General features: G+C 41.5%; 2 protein-coding genes across 16 annotated transcripts in view; one reads left to right on the forward strand and one right to left on the reverse strand.

Moving 5' to 3' along the window:
* The first annotated feature begins 1528 nt into the window (after positions 1–1528).
* INSM2 (INSM transcriptional repressor 2) lies at positions 1529–5117 on the forward strand. The gene has a single exon (XM_035097270.3). The coding sequence runs from the start codon at positions 1560–1562 to the stop codon at positions 2901–2903; it is 1344 nt and encodes a 447-aa protein (XP_034953161.2). The 5' UTR covers positions 1529–1559; the 3' UTR covers positions 2904–5117.
* The window catches only part of RALGAPA1 (Ral GTPase activating protein catalytic subunit alpha 1), a 131390-nt gene continuing 112438 nt past the window's right edge, over positions 5071–24022 (reverse strand). For 8 of the 15 annotated variants that reach the window (XM_035109320.3, XM_035109311.3, XM_035109276.3 and 5 more), the window contains 2 exons: positions 15769–15893; positions 5071–6219 (listed from right to left, as the gene is read on the reverse strand). In XM_035109320.3, coding sequence (XP_034965211.1) covers positions 6071–6219; positions 15769–15893 — 274 coding nt within the window. In that variant the 3' untranslated portion in view covers positions 5071–6070. Of the gene's footprint in view, positions 6220–8445; positions 8561–14736; positions 14768–15768; positions 15894–24022 lie in introns of all 15 variants that reach the window. The other 7 variants (XR_015950508.1, XR_015950506.1, XR_015950509.1 and 4 more) reach the window with 4 other exon arrangements.

Consider the following 24022-nt stretch of genomic DNA (forward strand, 5'->3'; position numbering starts at 1 on the left):
CAGTAGTCAAGCTGTGAGAGAATCAGAGCAAACCGAATTCTTAAAATGACATTCTGCAGCTGAAGTTACTTGCATAGCAATTTGCTATTCTAGAATACCAAACTGTTAGTGGTGCTAGTGGTCACTTTGAAGAGAAGGAAAGAGACTTTCTACATTCCCCGAGGTCCTGCATTTGTCAAGGCTGAAACCTGGAACTGAAAACAGATTCTGAGACCCAGCTAAGTCCTGCTGGCATTCGGAGGGATGACAACTCAAGCCCATGTTGGAAGCAGTCCTTCCAACCCCCAAGAAAGAAAAGAAAAGAAAAGAAAAAAGATCCGCAGCCTTCTGTTTCTCCAGCAGCAAGCAGGGTTGCCAGAAGCACGACTGCAGCTGCATGGAAATAAATGGGCGGGGGGGGGGGGAGCCGCTGAAGAAAGATGTCGTCCCCGTTTCTTCCCTGGGCTCCAGATCCCGAAAAAGAAACCTACGGCTGCTGCTGGACAGCTCCCCGGCTGCTCCAGTTAGAAGACTCAGATTAAGTTGTCCTAGGAAGATACCCTGAGCTCCGTGGCAAAGCACCTCCTAGCAGAGTCGCGGCTGTTTCGGAGCTGGAGAAGCGGCTTCCTTATAGTTTGCCTTTTCCTGGAGAAACGGGATACCCAAACAACGGCAGCGGGTTGGTCGAGGAACTGGCAAGATACTTTCAGGGACTTCTTTTCAATAAATCGAATCAAGAGAATGATCGTTGTTATCACTAATTTTGATTGCGAAAGGGTTGCCTTGTTGTCTATTGGAGTCCCCCACCCGCACCCCCCACCCATAGGAGCCAACTCCCTCTGGCCAACACCCCCCCCCCCAAAATTGAGGGAGCCGCCTCCCCAAAGTTGAGGGCCATTGCCATTCAAGTAGTGGGTGGGGGGCTCCGTCATTATGCCCCCCCAATATTTTATTCAAGTTGGCACCCCTGCTCCCACCCCAAGAAAGGAAAAGATGGAGATTGGCCTGTTTGCTTTTTTGGGGGGGGGGAGAGAAACCAAACTACACCTCAAGCCTACCCGCTGGCGAAGAGAAGAGGCTGAGCTCCCCCCCCCTCAGCCCTTCCACGCGCGAGGAGCTGGGACCCCCTGGAGTAGCGCTTGCTGAGGAGACTTTCCCCCGCGCGTTTCCCGTCTGAGGCAAGTTCCAAAGAAGGAGGCTCTGCTTGCCCGGGAAGGTTAGGCAAAAAGGAAGGGCGCCGGGCCGAGAGGGTAGTTCGGCGCGGCCAGGCGCCTGTGAAGGCCGCTGGGTGGGAAACTCGCGGGGAGCGCTGAGGTAAACGGCCCCACCCCCACCTCCTCGCGCAGGCTGGGAAAGTAGCCTCCCTCCCCCAGCTCCGATCTCCCGCCTTTTCCAGTCCGCTCCCTCATCCCCCCTCCCCGCCCTCTCCTCTCCCCTCGCCTTCCCAACTCCTCATTGGCAGCCCTGGGCCGGAGAAAGGATGACGCGCGGACGCCCCAGAGGTGCCTGAGGTATAAACTCCCGTCGGGCACGCGGAGCCGCCGGTGGAAAGGGAGCGCTGCCGTGGGGCGTCGTGGAAGATGCCGCGGGGGTTCCTCGTCAAGCGGAGCAGGAGACCGGGGGGCTCTTATCGAGTGCGCCCTCCTCCGGGACTTCCCCCCGCACCTAGCCCCGCGGAGGAAACGCCCCGCGTCCCGGCGCCTTCGCCCGAGCCTCCTCCACAGCAACAGCTGCTGCCTCAGCCGAACGCCCCGCTGGCGGCCGTGTGGGGCGCAGGCACCTCGGACAGCGCCGCCGCCTCAGCCGCCGGAGAGTCTCAGCGCTGCGCGCGCTCTCCCGCCTCGGCGGAGTCCTTCCCTGTGGGGCCCGCCTTGGCCGCGGCGGAGAAGCTGCCTCTGCTTCCTCGCACGCCGCTGCCGTTGCCACTCTCTCTGCCGGCCACGTCGGCGCCGCCGCCTCCGCTTTACCCGGCGCTCAAGCGGGCGCCCCGCGCCAAGGCGCCTCCGGCCAAGAAGCCCAAAGCTGTGCGCAAGCTGAGCTTCGCCGACGAAGTGACCACGTCGCCCGTGCTGGGCTTGCGGATCAAGGCGGCGTCCGAGGGGGCGTCCGAGGGGCCCCGCGGGGCAGGCCCCCCGCTGCTGGGCGAGTTCGTGTGCCAGCTGTGCAAGGAGCCCTACGCCGACCCTCTGGCGCTGGCGCAGCACCGCTGCTCGAGGATCGTGCGCGTTGAGTACCGCTGCCCCGAGTGCCACAAGATCTTCAGCTGTCCGGCCAACCTGGCTTCACACCGCCGCTGGCACAAGCCGCGCCCGCCCTCGGCGCCCGGCCCCGCCCAGGACAAAGAGAACAGCCGCGGCCAGGCCGGAGCGGATCAGCACCACGGCGCCGCGGACAGCTCCTGCTGCCGGGACCCGCAGCCTCCGCCGCCGTCCCGAGCCGTCCAACAGCAGCAGCAGCAGCAGCTCTGCCCGGCCGGCGAAGCGGGCGCCGCCGACGGCTCCAGCCTGGGCGCGTCTGGCGGCGAGCTCTTCCTGTGCCCCTATTGCCACAAGACGTTTCGGCGCCAGGCGTACCTGCGGAAGCACCTGGGCACCCACCAGGCCCCCGGGGCGCTCGGCTACGGCGGGAGCCCGCCGCCTGCGCAGCAGATCACGTTCCCGTGCCACTTGTGCGGAGCGCACTTCCCTTCGGCGGACATCCGGGACAAGCACCGACTGTGGCACGCCGTGCGGGAGGAGCTGCTGCTGCCCCTGGGGCAGCCTGAGGGCAGCGTGGCGCACGGCGAGCAGCAGATCTTCTCCTGCAAACATTGCCCCTCGACTTTCTTCAGCTCGCCCGGCCTCACTCGGCACATCAACAAGTGCCACCCGTCGGAGAACAGGCAGGTGCTCCTGTTGCAGATGCCTGTCAGGCCGGGCTGCTAGATTGGGGGGGGGGGTGTCAAGTGAGGGGGTATGTGTCACCGACTCGAACTGCTTCTTTACCAGACTTGAACTATGAAATTGCCAGATGCTCAGACTGACCGATTCTCCAGTTAGCGGGAACCGATTTAGACGATAAAAGTCTTTTGTCCCCTAAACCTTGATCCTCAATCCCTGATGGTGGAGACTCGAACGAATCCTATCCGAACTGTAATTCCTATGGAAAATCGCAGTGCATAGCCCAAGGAAATCACCAGACTTTAGAAGTACGTCATGCCAAACGTTTTTAATGTATGAACACAAATTAGCCTTGCTGCCTTATGAAAGGGTAGAGTGCACTGTATATTCTGTGAATCCAGTTTCCACTTACTTAAAACTTGTCACTTCAACAAAGGGAAAGGGAAAGGAAGCCAACCGTCTATTTGAGGGGGGGGGGCGAATCACCCCTTCCACCACAGGACTGAAAAATGTGACATTGCTTTAAGTGTGGGTGTGGGGTGGAGAGACAATTTTCCGTGTACTCAAAATACTATAGCCAAACCTAGAGCCATCTGTGTGCCTGCTTGTGAGTAAAAGCTGTCTAGGGAGAATGGGGGCCTGAACGATTTCATTCCGGTCACTCCTGTCCCTAGGATCAAAGTACATTCCGACATTGTATTTAACAACAACTAAAAAATTAATTCTTCAGGAGAACTAGTTAGCCCTCATACTTAATTAGTGAAATCTGCCTCTCCAGCCTCTGAGGGTTTAGAGAGCTTAATTTGCTGTGAAGTGTTTTATTTGTTGTATCTTGTATTACAACATTGTCTGATATTTGTAGAAAGTCAGCGTGCAGTCCTATTATATATACATAGAAGTACATAAATATATATATACACACACATAATGTGCAAAGTTCCCCTTGTCTGCTCTTGCTCATTGCTGGCTATTAAATTCTGGATTGGTGATATTTTTGGTAGTTTATTCTGCCTATTTTCTGAGCATCTTGTTCCACTCTTCAAGTTTACAAAAATATGATATGCACAAGGGAGCGCATACAAAAAGAGAGAGCAGGAAGCAACTTTGAAGTCCAAAATGTTCAGCCAGAATTTCAGGATTCATGAAAATTGTTCAATTAGTCTCTTTCTTTTTAACAGCCACCCCCATCCTACATGGCAAACCAAAGAGCTTCAAAAACAGCTTGCACTAACGCATAAGGATCAGTTGTTAAATGTACAAGTCTAATAGTGTACTGGATTACTTGAGCAGACATCTTTTTGGACCCCAGCCTTCAATTCTAGTAACCTTTTTTGAGATTCTGGTAGTCAATTTACTCTCCAACTTCTTCACTGATACACTTGCTGGAAGTCCACTTTTGCAAACCTGTCTGTAGATATGGCGGAATTCTTATTAATTTTGCAGAGTCCTTTGTAAACTGATACTTATAGCTGGATTTAACTGTTGTACAGAAGTACTGATCAGTGGAAGATGAGATATGGAAAGGAAACTTCATTTTAAGTTTTATTTACCTGCTAGGGTAACATTAGTGAAATTATCTTGAAACTTGAAAAATACAGCATGCTATGTGACCAATGATTTCTACATACTTAACTTTTAGGAACTAAGTTAGATAATAATATTACCTTAATGGAAACAATTAAAAGCCATTCTTAAGAAAGTTCCAAAGACACATTTTACTGTCAGGGAATTGTCAACTGCTTCAATTTTAAGCTGCTATTATAATGTAGCTATTTGAACTTCAGTTCTACTTTGGAACCCAAACAGGCTTTCATTATTATTTTTGCAAGGATGTTTTCAGCAATATTAATTCAACATTCAATTCTTCACTTTGTACAGCATTATCAATCCACTTAAGCATAATTTATTGAGCCAAAAAGTAAGAATTTAGGCAAGCATTATCTTGGAACTACGAAGTGGGACTAAGGTGGCAATCCTATATAACTTACTTGGAAGTATCACAGAACTTAATATTTATGTGCAGGATTGCCCCGAAAAGGGACTGTCAATTAAACTGTCAATTAAGAAGCTTGCTGTAAAAGCTTTATAATCTTACAACCAATTGATGAGCCATTCCATGCCTGCGCTCCACTCTCCTCATGAAGCGAATAATACTGTGATTGAGTTAAGCAATCTTTCCAATATTTGCAGTGGAATACAGAGTATACACAGGTGGTAAGAATAATTTTATTGTATTATTAAATAGCATGTCTTTTTTCAACCATTACAAATTTGTATATACTACACGGTGAACAAATACATCAATATATATTTCTATAGTTGCCCAGGTGAAGGACAGATATTTACACATGCAGTTAGTACCGGTGCCATGCTACATTTTGTTAGAGCAGAATATGGCGAACAACATAGTTGTATTTTTTCGGTATGAAAATACGTCTGGGGGTAGTGGGGATTTGGAGTGGAATGTGTTTGTGCATACATCTGCCGCTACAAGGGCACAGTCCCTTTTTTCCTCCAGTAATGGTACATAGCTCAGAGCAAATGACTGACATGGCAAAGTGCTTGAAAGTATGCATATCTTACAGATAGACCAAGGGACAGTTTTCAGAAGAGAAAGGCTGACAGTGGCCATAACTCGCATCTGGAAAGCAAATACTAGCAGGAGAGTAGAAAGCTGTTAGCATTTCAGCACTGGGATCTTGCTGTGGTGCCTGTCCAGCAGCGAATGACAGTAAGAGAGATGGTGATGGGCCTCTGCTCACTTGAAGGGGTTTAATTCTTATCACATACATTCTCTGTACATAATTCTGTGTATCCTAGTGACCTTTGCTGAGGACTCCAAAGGTGCATCTTCATTTGAATAGTACATTCATTTGCAAATGGTACTTTTTATTTAGAGGGTTGTACAAAAAAACAGATAAACATGCCTGCAGTCTCCAGCCCCAGGTGTGGCTAGCAACAGACCCAGAGGTTAAAACAGGGTCTCAAAAGGAAAGGTAAAATGGGTGCAGAAATGACCCTACACTGACAAATTATGGAAGCAGGAAATTAGATAAAAATATTCTAACGAAAGCCAATATATTTTCAGTTTGAAATAAAATTCCAATATGATTCTCTAAAATAAACAAACAAGTGGACAAATGTGGGACAAATATTCCATACAGAGGGGAGACAAACATCTCAGGAAAAGGGGCTGCAGACTTCACCCATTCTTAGGTCTTGTTGGCTGAGCCAGAGGAGCGCCGTAGTTTCATCGACATGCGGCTCTTGCTAGTCCGGGGAGAAATGGGGAAGGCTAGATCGGGCCCGTCCATCTGCGCTGCTGTTGGAGCTTCGGACGCCTGAGTCTCTGGGTAGGAGCCTATGGGAAACAAGACGAACCCCATGTATGAGAACAATCTGCTGGTGGTTACGAAAGAGCAAGTCCCCAACAAATACTTGCCCCTTCTTTAGACATAGAAGAAACCATACTAGCTCAACTGCTACAATCATTAACAAACCCATTCCACTCTATGTGAGTGGAAGGCTGATGGGAAATCTAACTAAGCTCTGAAGGAAGGTCAGAACAAAGCAAGAGGCTGGGGAGATGCTATACAGGACTGAGGTTGGGACCCATTTTCTACTTAACACCCTCATCACATGAATTCCTACAGGATTCAACAGGGCAGAAGCGTGAATAGATCATGCTAGCTGGATGCACTGCATGGTTCGGTATCTTTGTAAAAGGAACAAGATGAATCTGAGACAAAGCCTTCCCACAGATAGCCCCCCCCCCAAATAAGTTGCAGGAACAGCAGCAAAGGAGTTAGGTTGATAAGATTTATTGCAGTGTCCAGACTTCTATGAGAGATGCAAAACAGGTCAGTGTTTTTCCCCTAAGCATGCTCCGTGTTCAGCCTTCAGCTGCCAGAAAGGAAAGACAATTCTTTCTTAAATCTACCTAATGAATGAAGCTGTGGAAAATGAATTCTTGTATTCTCTCTCTCTCTGTGTGTGATTATATATATATATGATCAGATACTTGTTGCCTATCAAATATACACTGTCAATTCCAGCCCTACATTTAGACCCCTTTAGCTATATTTTAGGAGCTACATACATTCCACTGGTTCCCTATTATAAATGAAAACAAAAAAGTCCAACCTTATTTTAGTACTATGCATGTATTTGGACATACAGTTTGTCCCCTTGCCCTCAGAGAAAAGCTTTTGTTCTAGCGGATGTCCACTAATGAAAGAGGGGAAGCAATTTTGGCTGATTCCACTTGCATCAGCTCTCACTCTGCTCTGCAGCTCTCTCTCTTCCCCCCCCCCTCCTCTGGAGCTGATTTTCAGGGAGCGCTGAGGGATGCAGAAGGGAGTGGGAATCGGCAAAAATAGCCTACCCTCTTCTATTAACATAGGCATCTGCTGGAAGTAAAGTGCTTCTATGATCACAACAGCACCAACTGGATTCCACCAGAAGCCAATTGCTTTTAAGGGACTTTACACACACAACATCAGATTCATAGCCAATGGCAGTACAGAAGTCCTACCGGGCCAAAGTTTACAACAATTTCAACAGGATTCCCAAGTAATTGAGTTAGTAAATTAGTAAGTAATTTATTATAGTATTTAAAATTAAATATTTTCCTCGAAGGACATATCCACGACATCTTCATCAGGAACGGTATTTTTCGCTCAAGAACAGTTTATTAAAATTTACACATAGGTCAGAATTCAAAGAACCCTATGTGCAAGTGGAAAGTCCCATTCACAAGGAAATAAATGGCCAACCATCCCCTTGCAGCCAACTCCCGACCTATTGCGTCAAATCTTCCTTTGAGGTGCTTCCTAACCTTCAAGAGGCATAGTTTCAGAGTCATGAAGGGCTGCAGTGGGAAGGCCCCCCTCTGAAAAATCCCTGGGGTGTTCCATGTGTGACATGTTTGGATCCTATAACATTATGAATGCTTCTGAAGCATTTGGATAAAATTACCACTTTAAAAATAACCTGAGTATTTTAGTATTACTACTACTTTGTGAAAAATGCTTTGATACAGAAAACCACTTTTAAGAAAATGTTTTCACTATCTCCAAAGTTAGAACAACAACATTCATGTCCGAGTTCCTGCTGAAGGCAGATAAATCTCAGGACACATTTCTTGCTTTCATTCAGCTAAATTTCCTAAAGAGGTTACTGCAAACCATCATGGCTGGGTCAGAAGTCTAACACTGCTTTTAAAGCACACTGCCATAAGCCTGATCTAATAACTCAAATGCTATTGCGTCTGCTTTGGCCAAACACTTTCTGAAACTGACAAAACCTCTGTTTTTTGCTCTCCAAATGTGTGTGTTTCTTTTTATGATCCAGGTATAGCAGCTCCAAACATTCTGCTAACCGTAAGAGTATAAAATTTATTGCACCTTCCAAAAAACAAAAAACCCTAAGCAAAAAAGTCCTCTTCCCTATAGGGAAAGGCTGTTTTTTTAACACACACACCCCATGTTAATAAATTCTATCTTGTTCTAGTTTTACAAGGAATCAAAGCATTTCAAATGATGAGGTAGAGCGTAAAAAATAATTGCTGATGCTCTGCATAGCATACCATTCACAGCTAGCGTGAAAGACCTTCCGTTTCAAGCCTTTGCCCTTTACCTTGAAGTGGCCAATGCTTTCTAGTGGTGGTTTGGGAAGGAGAAGAAATATCACACCATTTCTTTCTTTGTTGAGAATGAAGAAGTGATGAAGGAGAGGTGGACAGAAGTGAGGAAAAGGGGGGGAAAGATAAAAAGATAACAGGTGTGAGACGGGAGACACGGACAGCAGAGGTTGGAGGGCATTTACAGATGAGTACAGAAAGGAGAAAGTTAGAATTTGTTATGTCCTAACGGTGCATGCTAAAGGTTAAAGAGGGATGCATTAGTATGCAAAAAATGAACCTCAACAATCAGGAAGAATACTCACCGACTACAGGTTACAAAAGAAGAAGAAAAAAGGAAAAGGAAAAAAAAGAAAAGAAAAAAAATAGTTCGATAAAAATAGTTCTGATTCAGCAGGCTCATTGCTATAAATAACACAACCATAAGGGCACAAACATTTCTTTCCATTTGTGAATCATTTACACATCTCTACTAAAATTATCTGGGATAAAATACTACATGGCAACAGTTGGCTTCTCCTAGCTAGCCGGTTTCCCATGAAAAAGAAATGAAGTTCTTCCTAAAATTCTTTCCGTAGTGCTAAAGCATATTCCACTGAGCAAAACTCCACTGAACAAATTCACCAACTTGCAAAAGAAATACAGATGCTAAAGAAATACTTAGTATGGTTTCTGGACACAGAATAATTTCTTTAACTTGGCAAGTAACTGGAAATAAATGATAATGCATTTAGCTTTAGTGAAAATAGGAGCCAGGTAAGTCTGACATGTACATGCAGCACAATTCTAGGTAAGTGTACTTGGAAGAAATTCCTACAGTGTTCAGTGGGATTTACTTCAATATAAGTGTGCACAGGATTGCAGCCTTACTGTATCTGAATTTTGTTTGATAGCAATTGGTGAGTAGATTAATACTGGGTTTCTTTTTTCCTTCATAATTTTTGTTTCACGTGTAAGGCATTTTTGGTTTCTCTCATGTAATGAATGTTCACTTTAATCCCAAAGCAGGTGATACTAACGTCAATACTAATGAACATAAATACAAACAAACCTTCAATTGATGAAAATGCAGAACTAGAGCTTAAAAGTGCAGTAGTGATTAATATGGAAGTTGACAAATATATATATTTAGATCACCTGCTAGCCTTCAGTTTTAAACAAGTAGGGGAGTAAACTATTATATTTGCATTCCACCCATCTTACAAGGAGGTGATAAAATCCACTATCGGAACACTCCTGAGCTCTAATTACAAAAGGGATAAGAATAGAAAAGAAAGTATGTGAGGTTTCAGTATATCAACATTTAGAATGTTATAAACAATACAGACCAGAGCTAGGAAAGATATAAAAAGGAACTGAAATACAAAGGAGGATAGGTTCTTTTACTTAATAAAGATATACTTTGGTGCAATTTGTAAATCACTCAAGTGGTGTGGTTGCAGCTCAACCATGCCTGAATTGAACAGTGCTCTTAAAACATCTGAAATAAATAGTGCAGAGTAGCCAGGATTACATGGGCACCCATGCCATTATGATGCCTCTGTCATTATGTCATTCAAATTACTGGAATGGCTCTGGATCCAGCCACAGGGAGGCAGAAACCACTCTGCTCAGTTTATGCATGCATTTACACAAGCAGAGCTGTTTAGATAAGGGGAAAGTATGACAGCTAAGTGGCCATGATAAAGATTATAACAAGTACTGTGGAGGAGGATTGCTTAGCAAATGTTACAGAAAATCAACATCACTGAGAGGAACTTCATGTGTAACTTTTGCATTTGACATGCATACATGCAATTTCGCACTGGAGTTCACGTAACTGTCTGCAGATGCATGCCATTAGTTCATCATTTCTTGTGGCAGAAAACACCTGTTCCCCACACCATACACACAAATAAAATTTAAGACACAAACTTGAATGTGAGCAGGTTTCAAAATGAAATGTCTCTCAGATTGCATAGATTAAATATTGCTGGGGACATGGCATAAATGCAGTGCTTTCTCTCTCTCTAGAAAAATAGGTGACTGTACGCATCATGAAGTTGTGTCAGTAAGTACTGCACTTTTTAACAACAACAAAGGAGGTGCCAATACTATGTACCATTGAGTACCACCTAAAAAGCACTGCATAAATGACTTTTAAAGAGTGACCTTGAACCACGATAACCAGAAATATATTCTGTACATCTCTGATGCCAGGGACTGGGGGAACCTGCCCTATTTACGAACATCTGAGTGACCAATTACACGAGAACAGGCTGAGCTTTATGGACCTCTGCTCTGATAACACTTTTCTTATCACCATGTAATACTAAGTGGTTGCCAATTCCTTACTTAGTTGCTTCTTGCTTCGGACATGCTTGAACAATCACACTTATGAGTGATAGTAATGGGACTTCCTCTTCCTCCTTCCACTGCAGCCCCTCACACCTCCCAACCACCCAGAGCAGATTTTGGGGGCTACGCAGGGGCCTGCAGTCCTACTGTGCAAGTGGAAGTCTGTTCTACTTGTGAATTGTTGTTGTTGATGATGATGTTTAGTCGTTTAGTCGTGTCCGACTCTTCGTGATCCCATGGACCATAGCATGCCAGGCACTCCTGTCTTCCACTGCCTCCCACATCAGGGTCTTTTCCAGGGAGTCTTCTCTTCTCATGAGGTGGCCAAAGTATTGGAGCCTCAGCTTCAGGATCTGTCCTTCCAGTGAGCACTCAGGGCTGATTTCCTTCAGAATGTATAGGTTTGATCTTCTTGCAGTCCATGGGACTCTCAAGAGTCTCCTCCAGCACCATACTTGTGAATGGATAGAATTAACTGTCACCGTATATCAGAAAACATTCAGTATTGTGTTGGATGTCTAACAGCTTTTAGTTTCAGCTAGGTGGTACTTGTATGTATGTATGTATGTATGTATGTATGTATGTATGTATGTATGTATGTATAAACCCAAACCCTCAAATACATGAAATAGTTAACTTGTTCAGTGTTGTATAAGAAACTAGATGGGTTGAGGAGGACAGGTCACAAAATACAGTTTGTTAATTCACTTTTAAATACTATTTTACAAACAGTTGCTTGAATTCAAATTGCTTGAATTCAATTTATGTGATAGATAAGAAGACCATATCATCACATACAGAAGTCAACATTTTAATGATGATGATGATGATGTACTACTTATACCCCACCCACCCAACTGGGTTCACCAACAGACTGATGACTGGTGTTCAGAATCCTTATTCTTATCCATTTGTTAACATAATAGTTAAATAAATATAGTGCCAGTAAACACATTGTCTCATCCTCCCTGGTGACAGGAACTCATCAGCAGTTCCTACTCTAACCTTTGTAAATGTGTCAGCAATGTGTGCAGGCTGGCAGTCCACAGTTTATAACCACAGTTAATTACAATTAATTGTACTGAAAGTTGCAGCTCCATCTTAAAAAAAAAGGCATACAAATGCCTCTTGGATTTTGTGCATATTTACTAACGAAGGGAAAGTGATGTTTCCCTTGATAAAGTCAGCCTGCACTCCCTCCTATAATTTCATTGGTTGCAGCTCAATCTTTCAGTTTGTTCAACAATTATCTGCATACAATTTAGAAGAAATACTTAGAACTATTATGAAGTGATAATTCCTGAGGTTATTTTTGTTGCTCTTTGAAAATATGTTTACAATTATGTTTGCACCTCATTTTCTGGGGAATCTTACAAAATTATCTATGCATGCAAGTAATTTTGCCAGAATGGGAGCTCATCACTTAGCATACTCCAAAAGTAATTTAGAAGGAATAATGTCGTCTCGGTTTATTACAACCGATAGATTTAATTAAGCTGCAATCCCATACACACTTACCTAAGAGTAAACCCTATTGAATTCACAGTGAGATTTATCTTTGAACAGGACTACGTTGTTAAATCTTTTAGGGTTGCATTTTTTAACCTTTTATTTTCTGAGGAGAATAGTTCTGGCCATCCATCGTATTTTTTTAAAAAAGTATTTTATATGATAAAATCTGTCCCAGCAGCTGATTAATAATCTGCCCAAGATGTTTAACCATGAATCTATCATTAAACCAATTTCAACCTCTTATGATTTCTGAGTCACAGTTTCCCCCCACTGCTGATACCTCAATATTTGACCAGCATAGTTCTTAAATATTTGCCTTCCTTTGTTTCAGTAATTTATTTAAGTAATTTACACCTTTCGTTTAGTATATCTGAAATAGTTACACGGTCATACCAGGCTGTAATACATCTGACTGTTTTGCACAGGTTTATCACCCCAATTGACACTTGTATTTCTAATATGATGAGACAAACTTTGGGCACCTATATGTCTGGGGGGAAGAAGTGTTTGGAGATCCCTCCAGTGGGAGACTGGCATATTTCCTATTAGGTCTCATTTATATGGTCTCCAAAATAATTGGGCATATTACATAAAGGCAGGCAAATGGAAAGATGATGAAAAATATTTAAAAAATAAGAAAGCCCTTCAATAGTCAAGAACCTAAAATTTATTAGGACTATGATCTACATTACATTCTTTTTCCAACTTCCCTGTTCATGGAGAGATGTACTATCTGACAGAATATTTCTCATACATATAAAAACCATACTACCTCCAGAAGAATTTTAGCCTTATTACCCTGACATGTCAACACAAAAGAATGAAACTGAATCCACAAATTCTTTGCATCTAGAAGGCTCCACATTCAATTCCTGGCATCTCTGGTTAATGGATATTAGGTAACAAGAATGGAGAGACTACTTGAGGCCTTTACAGTTGCCGCCAAATAATACTGGACACGATGGTCACTGAGCTGACTCAGTGTAAGTACTCCATGCTCTTCGAATACCAATATTTAGCTACAGATGGCAGCTTCCAGGTATTTCTCCCATATAAAAAAACAACCAACCAAACAAGCAAAAGCCACTGTAACATTAAGATTTAAAAAACAGGATGGCAATGTCATTTTAATGCATTTTTAACAACAGCCATCATTATTACTTATCAGACAGCTGTTAAAATGTTTTTAAAAATAGTTTTTTAAAAGTGCCTCTCGAATTCAGAAGAGGAGATAGAGAGAGGATCACTCATTCATCTCTCCAACTCAGCACTTTACAACTGATCTTACTGAGAAGCTATTTCAATCCATCTCAGAAAATATGCACCTGAGCATAAATTGTGAGGTACTCTATTCACTAATGGAGGAAGGCAAAAGCTTATGAAAACATATTTCTGTCTCTTATACACAAAGAAGCAGGTACCATAAAATTAGCTCTGCAGTAGAAGTGCTACATACCACTTGGTCAGAAGCCTTTGCAATCGCTAAAACACAGATATGCAATTTTGCCTGTTTAAAATCAATTGGTGGATTTAATTAAGACAAAATAAGATATTAAAAATTACCATTAGGACCTTTTTGCATGACTTTTGTATTTTTAACTACTGCCTTAATTTTATTTTTATTCATGAATGCTGTTGTTGCTTTTCACTCAGGCATTCATTTTATTGTGCTCCTCTGTTTCTATTTCCTTTCCTGTTCACATTCAGGTAAAAATGATCAGCACTGGAAGGAAGTAAAAACATATGGATTTGGAGCCAAAACATATTTATTTATTTATTTCCTCTAAATCATATGTGCAAGTCCAAATATAGCTTCATCAATCCTCTTCTATTGGTGTCATTAGATTTCAATCTATTTTTTCTGAAGAAAACTGCTCTGAGTTTTTGTCTCTATTGCAAGTAGGTGAGTAATATCAGTGGTAATATTCTAATTTCTACTTCAAGACAGCGTAACAGTTTGTCAGCAACAGTTATTTCTCCCTTTCCTTTCTCTGTTATATTGAATTCTAAAAGTATGTGCTAACATCAAAGAAAAGCAGTACAGGGTACAAGGCACACCACTGTCATCCAGTACTATTTGTTCATGCTGAGAAACAAAAGGTCAGACACAATCGAGTGTTACTAGCTCAACAGATGTCTCTCCCATTAGTTACCTTAATCCCAGAACCACAGTGTTAGTGTTTCATGCAGACCTGGGGTTAGTAAAGGCTAAAACTTGGGGGAAAAATGTAGTGGGAATTTCTCAATCAGTGTGAATTTCTCTTTCTTTTAATGGTAGAAAATAAGGGCAATCAGGAAAGTTTGCAAACAACGTGGTTACAAGCTTAGAGCTTTAGTAAAAGATTAATAAGAACAGAGGGTTTTTTTTGTGTGGACACTTTGTCTTACCTTCTGATAAACAGAACTGATATTTAATGATCTAAAGAGGGGAAATAAAATAAATGATATAATCATCAGGAGTTCAAGAAATTATTTGTACAGGTAGGCCTTGAGTTATTCTAGATACCTTCAGTGATTATTCTAGATTCTTAAGGGGCAATCCTATGGCAAGAGTCACTGGGATGAGTAGCTTCAGGTACAGCAGATCTCTGGCTCAGCCGACTGCTTCCCAGTTCAGACAGGCTCAGCTGGCAATAAGCCCCCAACCTTGGCTCAGCAGAAAATATGCTGTTACGTAACTCGCTCATCCTGGTTCAGTTGGGGCTCAAATAGCTGAGATGACTTTGGCTGAGCCAAGGCTGATATAAGTCCCCCCAAAGGGGCATTGCGGGGGTGGGACCAAAGAGCTCCAAATCCTTAGTCTGTTCAGCTCTGTCATGTGACTTTTGCAACCTGGCATAAAGCACAATGGTTTTCCTACTGTCTTCTGTTGAATGGCATTTGGATCTGCTGTAACTTTATGTCGGCTTAACTTACACCGACTTGCTTTTATGCTATCTTCTTGTGCATAGGATTGCTCCCTGTGTGATTGTTTTATTAGTAAATGAAAATGCAGCATTGTATATAGAAGATTTTAAAAAAATTATAGGGGAAAACGACTATGTAACCATTCAAAGTTTAAAATTAGAAAGTGGATGATAACAGCAAAGCTTTCATGGTCCCCAAATGAAGACTAAAATCAACCTTTCTTGAAGATAAAGTGCATCAACTAGGCTTAAATATCAGTCTTTAGATTGAGGAATCAAAGGCATCTAGGAACATTCATAAATAAAATGATGGTTTATTATAGATCAACAACTGAATAGTTGTATGTGAGGGCTCTAATTTGATAGATGAAGGATAGAATTGTATTCGCCCAACATGCAGCTTCCTAAGCATGGAAATCTAAATAATAGTATTTTTAAATATCTGTAGTTTGACTAGAAATACTGCATTTTAAGTGTTATCAAACAGAAATCTAGGTATTTATTGCATTCTTACCGGTTTCAGAGGGCAAATGGTGGCAAGGTGCTGGACAGAAAACCTGAGCTGCATAGTCCTCAAAAGTTGAAGGATCAAGATGGTGCTGGACAATTGTTTGCAGATATCGTGCTCTTTCCTCGTAGCTAATTTTATCCAAAAGTTAAGGATCAATTTAAAGTTCAGAATCAAGCAACTAGCATGACATTCTGGTCAATGACACAACCATGTTGTTTCCTTTTAACCAATCTATTTATGCATATATTAATTTTATGATTCTAATTCAGAGGGTTATCCCTACCTATTCTGAAGGCTGATATATAAGAGAGACCCCCTGTAATTATACAATATTTTAAATGAATATGTTCAAAGGATCCCAATACTCCACCCTAAGTTCTTGCCTCTCACTTGAGTGTGCATGTGCAGTATCACACCATCTTTCTGTACTGATCTACCCATCCTCTTGAACCTAGAATACATTCGTTAAAACTCTTTATTGAGTTTGACCGAGTTCAAGGTTCCCCAGAAGTTCTTCCTATATGACTAATAACCTAATATATCACCCTTCTGAAGCTGCCCAAAAGAGAGTGAACCCTTATATAGGTTCTGGAAGGGCTAAGCCACTGTCCAATGGAGATCAGAGTCACAGCAGAAACTAGAACAGCATCTTCAGCTCATGCAGAAGACTTTAACAGGTATTATTCAACTTCCCATTGCTCATACAAGAGCAGCTGAATAAAAATGCTGGAGAGGCATATCTCCAATCCCAATGGTGGTCATGGTTCTTGCTGGAAGCAACCTCCACTATCAAAGATAACACTTTGATAGTAATTACACAGAACTGAAATGTGAAAAACCTTCTGGATGCACCTCTGGTCAAAGGAAGCAAAGTAATTAAAACAAGTGACCGTGCTTCTCATACTTCCTCAAATGGGTTGCATGTTATCTCATAAACATGGGTTGTTGTTTTTTATGAAGGGTTTTTTAAGATAACATGCAATGATTTGAGGAAGTATGAGAGAAGAAGCAAGGTTTCAGTAAATACATGTTACAAAATAAAATCCCCAGAACAGCACCCAACAGGGTCTTAAAAAAAAATCAGTGCTCTCAATGTTAGATTTTAATATCGAAATCTTAGTACTAAAAAAAATATCGATTCAGTACAAAAAGTCCATTTTGATTTTCACTTAAAAACAGCCTTCCCCATAATTCTCAAACAAATTAAACTGTTCAGATAAACACCTAGCTAAATCTGTGTATTAGGAAAAATAACTGGTCAATTATACTATTGAAACAAGTAGGTATATTTGCAAAATGGCCATAGCATCCCTGTACCAGCTAAGAAAGTGTCTGCGGGACATCGACAGCAAAGCATTGTACTTCTTCCTTTTCCCCTACATCCTCTTTTGCTGATAATATTGACAAGAGACCAGTATCTTGAAGTGTTGTTGCTTTTGAAGAACCCTCTCCAGGCTTCTTGTTCCAGAGGGCCTGATTTTACCGTTAGCACAGAGAGAGTGAGAAAGGGAGAGAATATTTCTGCTGTTCATGAAAGCAACTATGGAAATGGTTGTCAAAATGTAGAACAGCAGGCAGCAACATACAATTATCAAGAAAAAAATACCATGCTGACTTTGTGTCATAGGCTGATTTAGTGGGATTCGAAATCAGTTACTTTCCTCATACAATTTGTAGAAGTTGTCTTGCTGTATTCATTGGATTATTAATCTTTCTAAAAAACGGATTTATTTATTTATTGCATGCTGCTCTTTCAGCTCTTTCTATTGAAGCTATGTCTTCTAATGTCATTTAAATGCATTTCTTTCAGAAGGTGAGAAACACTTTGCAGGAGTTCCATTTACTTATTTTTCTTTTTACAAATGAGACCTATGAAAACTCAACAAAGAATATTCCCCTCTTTAGAGGAGGAGGAGGGGCTGAGCTCCCCTTCCTGGAAACTATCAGGTGTGTGTACCCACATGTGTTCAAGAACCATGGAACACAATTTCTGTCCGCCTTGGGGGAGGAGACAGCAATCCACTTTATAAGGATGCCTGGCATCAGTGGCAGCAGGAAGGGGAAAACTGGACTTTGAGCACATGCACCCAATCCTTTTGGTGACATAAATAAATAAATAAATAAATAAATAAATAAATAAATAAATAATAATTTGGCTGATGGATGGGCAGCATGGTTTGGCAGCAAAGGGGCAACTTCCTTTCATCACTAAAAGGCACTTGAAAGGAAGGTGGGGAAATCTGGCTGCAGGAAGACATGCCTGTTCACCTGCAGAACATAATTCATCTCTGCTCACAAATCCCAGTGGGTGGGGGCTAACATCTGCACTCTACCCCACCCTTTTCATTGTTAGGGACATTTCCTGGTGATATGAAGAAAGCATGCATGAGCAATAAATACAGTACCTGTGCTGGCTTTCAGAGAAAGGTCAGAGATGTTTGTGCTCATTTTTCTGCACAGATAGAGTGTCACTAAAAGATGGGTAGCTACCCTATCTTACCTTGCTTCTCTCCCTTCGCCCCTCACAGACTTGTGACTTTGGAAATGGGTCCATGATTTTTTATGGTACAATTTGAGCCCCCTTGGCTTAAAGCAAATCATCCCCAATAAAGCAGCGTACTCATTCACTACATATCAACTCTTTCTTATGCACCATAGCCAAATATTCTTCCTACCATTGACCTTTCTTGCAACCAAATGAGCAATTCCTCCCTTTTCCACCTTGAAAAATACCCTTCTTTGATTCATATACCCCCATTTGAAAAGCCTTGACTTATCTTTGGAATGGGGAACTAACAATGGGTTGTAAGGAATAGTATAAACATATTAGCTTCTTACTGATGTACAAATATTAAAACTAATAAAGATTCTCTCATGATTATATATTTTTAAAGAAGAAAACATACTAAACCCACACTTTTGTCCATTGTATTTCAGTAATTAAGTGGACTGTGCAGTGACAATCATTGTCACACCTAGGATGCAAGTGTGCAAAAAAAGAAAAAAGAAAGAAAGCAGCTTTGACTTACAATAGGTAGCCAAACCCAAGCTACTTCTATTATAGATCTTCATCAGATTCATTGCTTATGCTCATCTGTCCCCTTAAAACAGGGTTGCAGTCCAAAAATTGCTTTTGAAAACACCATAAATAGCAACATTAGGACACGGAGGAATAGAAAACCCCTTTGTTGTGAAGGTTCTTAGGTTGTGGGACATACACAAGATTGAGCCTTAACACAGGAGAGTAATATAGCACAGTTTTTAAGAGGCTGTATATAAGTGGTAGAGGATGAAACTGATGGTTGAAGTCTAAATAATACTACATATCTCACAACTTGTTGAAAAGCACTTTTTTCCATTGGGGGAGATTCACAGCTGCTGAATTTTCTGCAGTTAATAGAGTCCTTTGATTCACAGCAGTGCCCCTTGCACAAAAAATACTGGCCTTTGTGTATTACCAGAAACTAATTTTCTATTTGGCTGAAAAGGGAAAAATTGGGTTATTGCTTCTCCCTCCTACAGAGCTTTTCATTATGCCTGATGCACTCAACTTCTAAGCTCTTCTGAGAAAAAAAAATAACTGAAGAGGCAAGAGGTAGAAAAATGAGCTTGTTAGCACATTAGAAGTGAAGTATCTTGGTGGGCCCCAGAAATTCCCAGTGGTGTGTTAACTTATCACTCTATGCATGCTGGCACTGATAGTCTCCCAATTGAGCACTCTCTTTTCGCACCAAAGGTGCTGCCAGGAAGCAAAGGCTGAAGGCCCACAGGAGAACAGCCTGCTATCAAAACAAGCTGTTTTTAAAAGTCTGTTTGAATGGGTAAAACGCTTTATGAAAAGCAGGGTGGAGACACCTACCTACCTTTAAAATGCTCCTGTTTCAGAGGTCTCTAAATGAAACCTTTTGGGTTATATATATATATATATATATATATATATATATATATATATATATATATAGTACGTACACACAAATAGGACAGAAGTGAAGTTATTATTAATATTAGTATTATTATTATTTTTTAAATTTCTATTCTGTCCTTCACTCGGAAGACGATAGGGCGGTTTACAACGTGAAAATACAAAATGAGAACATAAAATGCATAATAAAACCAAAACTAATAACCTCCCTCCCAGAAATATATCTGAAAGGCCAATGCCCTTTCAAAGTCAATGCCTTTGATGTGATTGTGTTTGCACCTTGAGCTCCAAAGAAAGGATGTACACAGCCCCTTGGGAGTTGCTGACTATCTTCTCTTACAGAGCAAAAATGCTTTGGAAAGCTTATCTTAAGAGAAGACAAAATACAATGCTTCCTTTCTAGCATTCAGGAAAAATGGGCAAGAAATTTGCAACTTCTCCCCTCATAAGTTTCTGGGCACTCTGTTGGTCCAACAAAACCCTTGCATACTGGAAAACCTCCATTTAAGCACCCAAAACACCATGGCCTTGAAGTACATACCGGTATGAAGGTAGCCAAAGTCAATCTTATCCTTATTCCACACACTTCACATACTACAACCTGAACAACAAAGTGGGTAGCATTACAGATTCTACAAGCCATCTGTCTTGTGACCTTAAGTTCAGAGCTTGACTTCATGTGCTGCTTTGGGATGCTCTTTTAGCTTGTAGCTGGTATAGAAAGGCCTGTTTATCAGCTGATGGGGAAGAAGCATATTTTTGCTTTATAGTGTGGGGTTGCATTTAATTTAAACTACCGCATTGGTTTATTGTCTGCTACAAGCACAAGACGTGCTGAAAACACCATCTCAACAATACCACCCGTGCTATACATTTTAAAAAGCAGAAGCTGGCATATAAGGATGTCCAGGAGGAAAATAACAGAGGAATTTTCAGGAACCACTTCCAACCAGTGACATTTTCTTTTCCAAAGATTTTCCAGTTCCTGAGTATCTTCCAAAAGTGGGACTGACCCAAAATATTTTGCTGCCTGATGTGGTGAAGCAGTTACTACTCACCCCCACCTCCCCTGCATCAATGCACACAATACCCAATCAAATTACTTTGGCCCCTGAGGTAGAAAATCACCAAAGGACTCCGCTCCTTCCATAGCAGTAAAAATACAACAATAAATTAATTAAACTAACAATTTGCTGCCATTTCATGATATCCAAAATCAGGTGAGATGGTCGCCTCACTCTGACTAATAGTACGACTGGCTCTGAGTTTGGGTATAATAGCAACTTGTGAAAGAAGTAACTTGTTAAACAATGCTTGTACGGTAATAATTCACATCTCTCTTTCTATCCTCTGCTTCTTTTCCATACAAGTGATATACACCAAATTTTATTTGTTTTAGACATTTCTAAAACTCTCTTCATAAAATTAATTCAAATACAATTTAAAATCCAAAATGCAATGATAAAATATACAAGAGGAAATCTTTTGCATCCAATCAACAGGTGATATTTTTTTTTTTATTTAAAACAATACTAAATTATATATACACAGGCTGCAATCCTATACATACTCACCTCAGGATAAGTCTAATTAAATTTAATGGGACCTCTTAGTAGACACATGCATAACTGCGCTATTATACTTGAAAGCAGATGGCCTGGCTATTTCATTTTTGCTAAGTGTTTAATTATGCATTTTCAGCTTCAGGAATCCTATTGACTGAATAGATGCTGAAATAATTGCAATACTAAATTTAACAAATCAGGAAGCAAACCAAAATCCTATCCAATGTTTTTTTTAAAAAAACACAATACTTCTGTGATTGTTTTAGAAATGTAAATATTATGCACACTTACCAGGGAAGAAGCTCACTGAACTCAGTGGGCGTTACTTTTGACTAAACTTGCATACGAGTGGGCTTAAAGATAGTGCTCCTAAACGAATTTTAATTCTTGCCTCCCAGAGAAATTTGTCAGAAAATGATTCACTGTAGTGGGTAGCATTACAGTGCTAAGAACCTAAGTTTTGAGATGAATTCTTTTAAGAATAGCCTGACATCATACAACAATGACAAGTGTAGTTCTGTTTTGTTTCATCAGGCTAAATAGCTAAATCCTTCAGGCAGGGTTTGTTACCATCCACGAATGAAAGTTTTAACCCAACTGTTTCTAACCAACTCAACTGCTGGGCTGCAATCCATTCCTACAACCGTATTACTAACTTTATATTGTTTACACTGAGTCTCAATTAAGATACAAGCCTGACACCTGGTACTTCTTCATTTTAGTCCCACGGGCTGTGAGATAATTCAAAATCCATAACAGGTGCCATGGCAGTACAAATGGAGTCCCATTAATAGATGCTGGTGTCAGATAAAAATCAGAACATATTAAGACGTAGCTACTTGACACATATTTGTGAGGGGGGAGGTGGTAGTAAAAATATTCCAGTATGTTTCACAGTTCCTTTTTAAAATTAACTTCTTTTATCACAATAGGTTTTATAACCACAGAACCTAATCCCATGCCCTACATTATTATCTCTATGAACCAATTTGGGCTGCAATCTGAAATAACAAATTAGCAAGTAGTTCTATTGATTTAATTAATATGAATCACATGAGTATAAGTGATTTTAGGACTGCATCCTAAGAAAACAAAAGATGCACACAAGGTTACATAAACCATTGAAATATAAATTGAAATAGAAATTGTTTTCATTTAATAGATTTGTTAGCCACTGTAGACACTTGCAGCATCCCATAAATTAAAGGCCATGAGGTGAAGGAGATTGGCAATGCTACCAACTGAGCCTGCTTTGTCAGTAAGGACTAAAGGCAGAAGAAAAATGTGCTACCCAAGCCCAACCTGTCAAGCTAACACAAAAAGATACCATGACCAATGGTACTGAAAGCTGCTGACAGCAGAATCAAGGCTGTTCCTACCCTATAAACAGGTCAGAAACCACACTGAAATGGATCTAAAGAATCTATTTCATGACTGCCTGCACCTGACTTTGCTTAAGAATGGTACAAAAGAAACTGGACACTAAGGGTTGCAATCCAAGAAAGTCATCCTGTTCATGCAAGTACTTCCATAACAGAAGTTCCCCTCCCTCTCCTCACCCAGGCACCCCAAATCTGCTACAAAGAGTTTGGCGACGCCTCAGAAGAGATATTGGGGTGGCCATAAAGATACAATAATAAATATCAAGGGCCATAGGGCCCAATTTTGATTTCTTCAATATAGGTCCTTTTCAAAAAATACCTTTTTCAAGGCAGTAGGAACTACTCCTTCCTTCAAGGAAACAATGATATCTAAGGTCTATAGAACAGGTGTGGGGAACTGGATCCTTACCCCTGCCCCATGGGCTAAGTTTTGCAGTTGGGTGGGGCTGCCTCCCTGTCAGTCACTTAACATCAAAGTGACACCAGCTGACCCATTCCATACACATCCCTGCATTTTACAAGCCCTGACATGATGCAAAGAGTTGTGCATGAGGCTTTTCAGGTGCTGCTGGTAAACTTCCTATTATTATTATTTCCATTTCTATAGCACTTTAAATTTTAAAGGTGGAAAAAACTCAAAGCAGTTTACTACGTACATTAAACTATTAAACAAAACAACCCAGAATGAAAAATTACGGAAGAAAGTCAAATATAAAGTTTTGGCCCAGCTGCACCTGTTGAGCAGGTGAGTGTGGCTCACCCAAAACAGCCTCATGGGCCAAACTAGAAGATCTGGTGTGCCGAATTAAGCTTGGGGCTAAAGCAGGCATGGCCAAAGACAGCCCTCCAGATGTTTTGGGACTACAACTCGAATCATCCCCAGCTAACAGGACCAGTGGTTAGGGATGATGGGAACTGTAGTCCCAAAACATCTGGAGGGCCAAGTTTGGCCATGCCTGGGCTAGAGGTTTCCAACTGCTGCCATAGAAGAAGCTCAGTGACTCTTTCTTCCCCCAACTTCCCATCTGGGTGAGCTTGGCTGATTTTCCCCACAAGAGCCTAGGTAGAGCTGAAGGCTGCACTGTGAAGAGGAAACTTCTCCCATGGCTCAGACATTTGTAGGGCAGTTATTGGCCTTCACATAAGGCAGAAGTGTGCGTTTGTGTGAGTGAGAGAGCGAGTGAGAGAAGGGGAAATATGGCTTGAAGAGTTTAAAGTAGGTAAAAAATGAGGATTAAAAAGAAGACTTGAAGAGATTTTGCTTCAACTAATCCAAGCCACACAAGTATTCTATTTTATTGAATATGCACACTGACAGAAGACCTTATTTGTGGGGGGGAGGGATCAAAAATTTTACAGTGGGCAATTACTTAAGAGCTATCTGTATC

Source organism: Zootoca vivipara, chromosome 1 (assembly GCF_965207765.1).
Source record: "Zootoca vivipara chromosome 1, rZooViv2.hap1.1, whole genome shotgun sequence".
Taxonomy (NCBI): domain Eukaryota; kingdom Metazoa; phylum Chordata; class Lepidosauria; order Squamata; family Lacertidae; genus Zootoca; species Zootoca vivipara.

Bases quoted from the DNA above. Each gene is read 5' to 3' on its own strand.
- INSM2 (XM_035097270.3), top strand. From the start codon at position 1,560: ATGCCGCGGGGGTTCCTCGTCAAGCGGAGCAGGAGACCGGGGGGCTCT.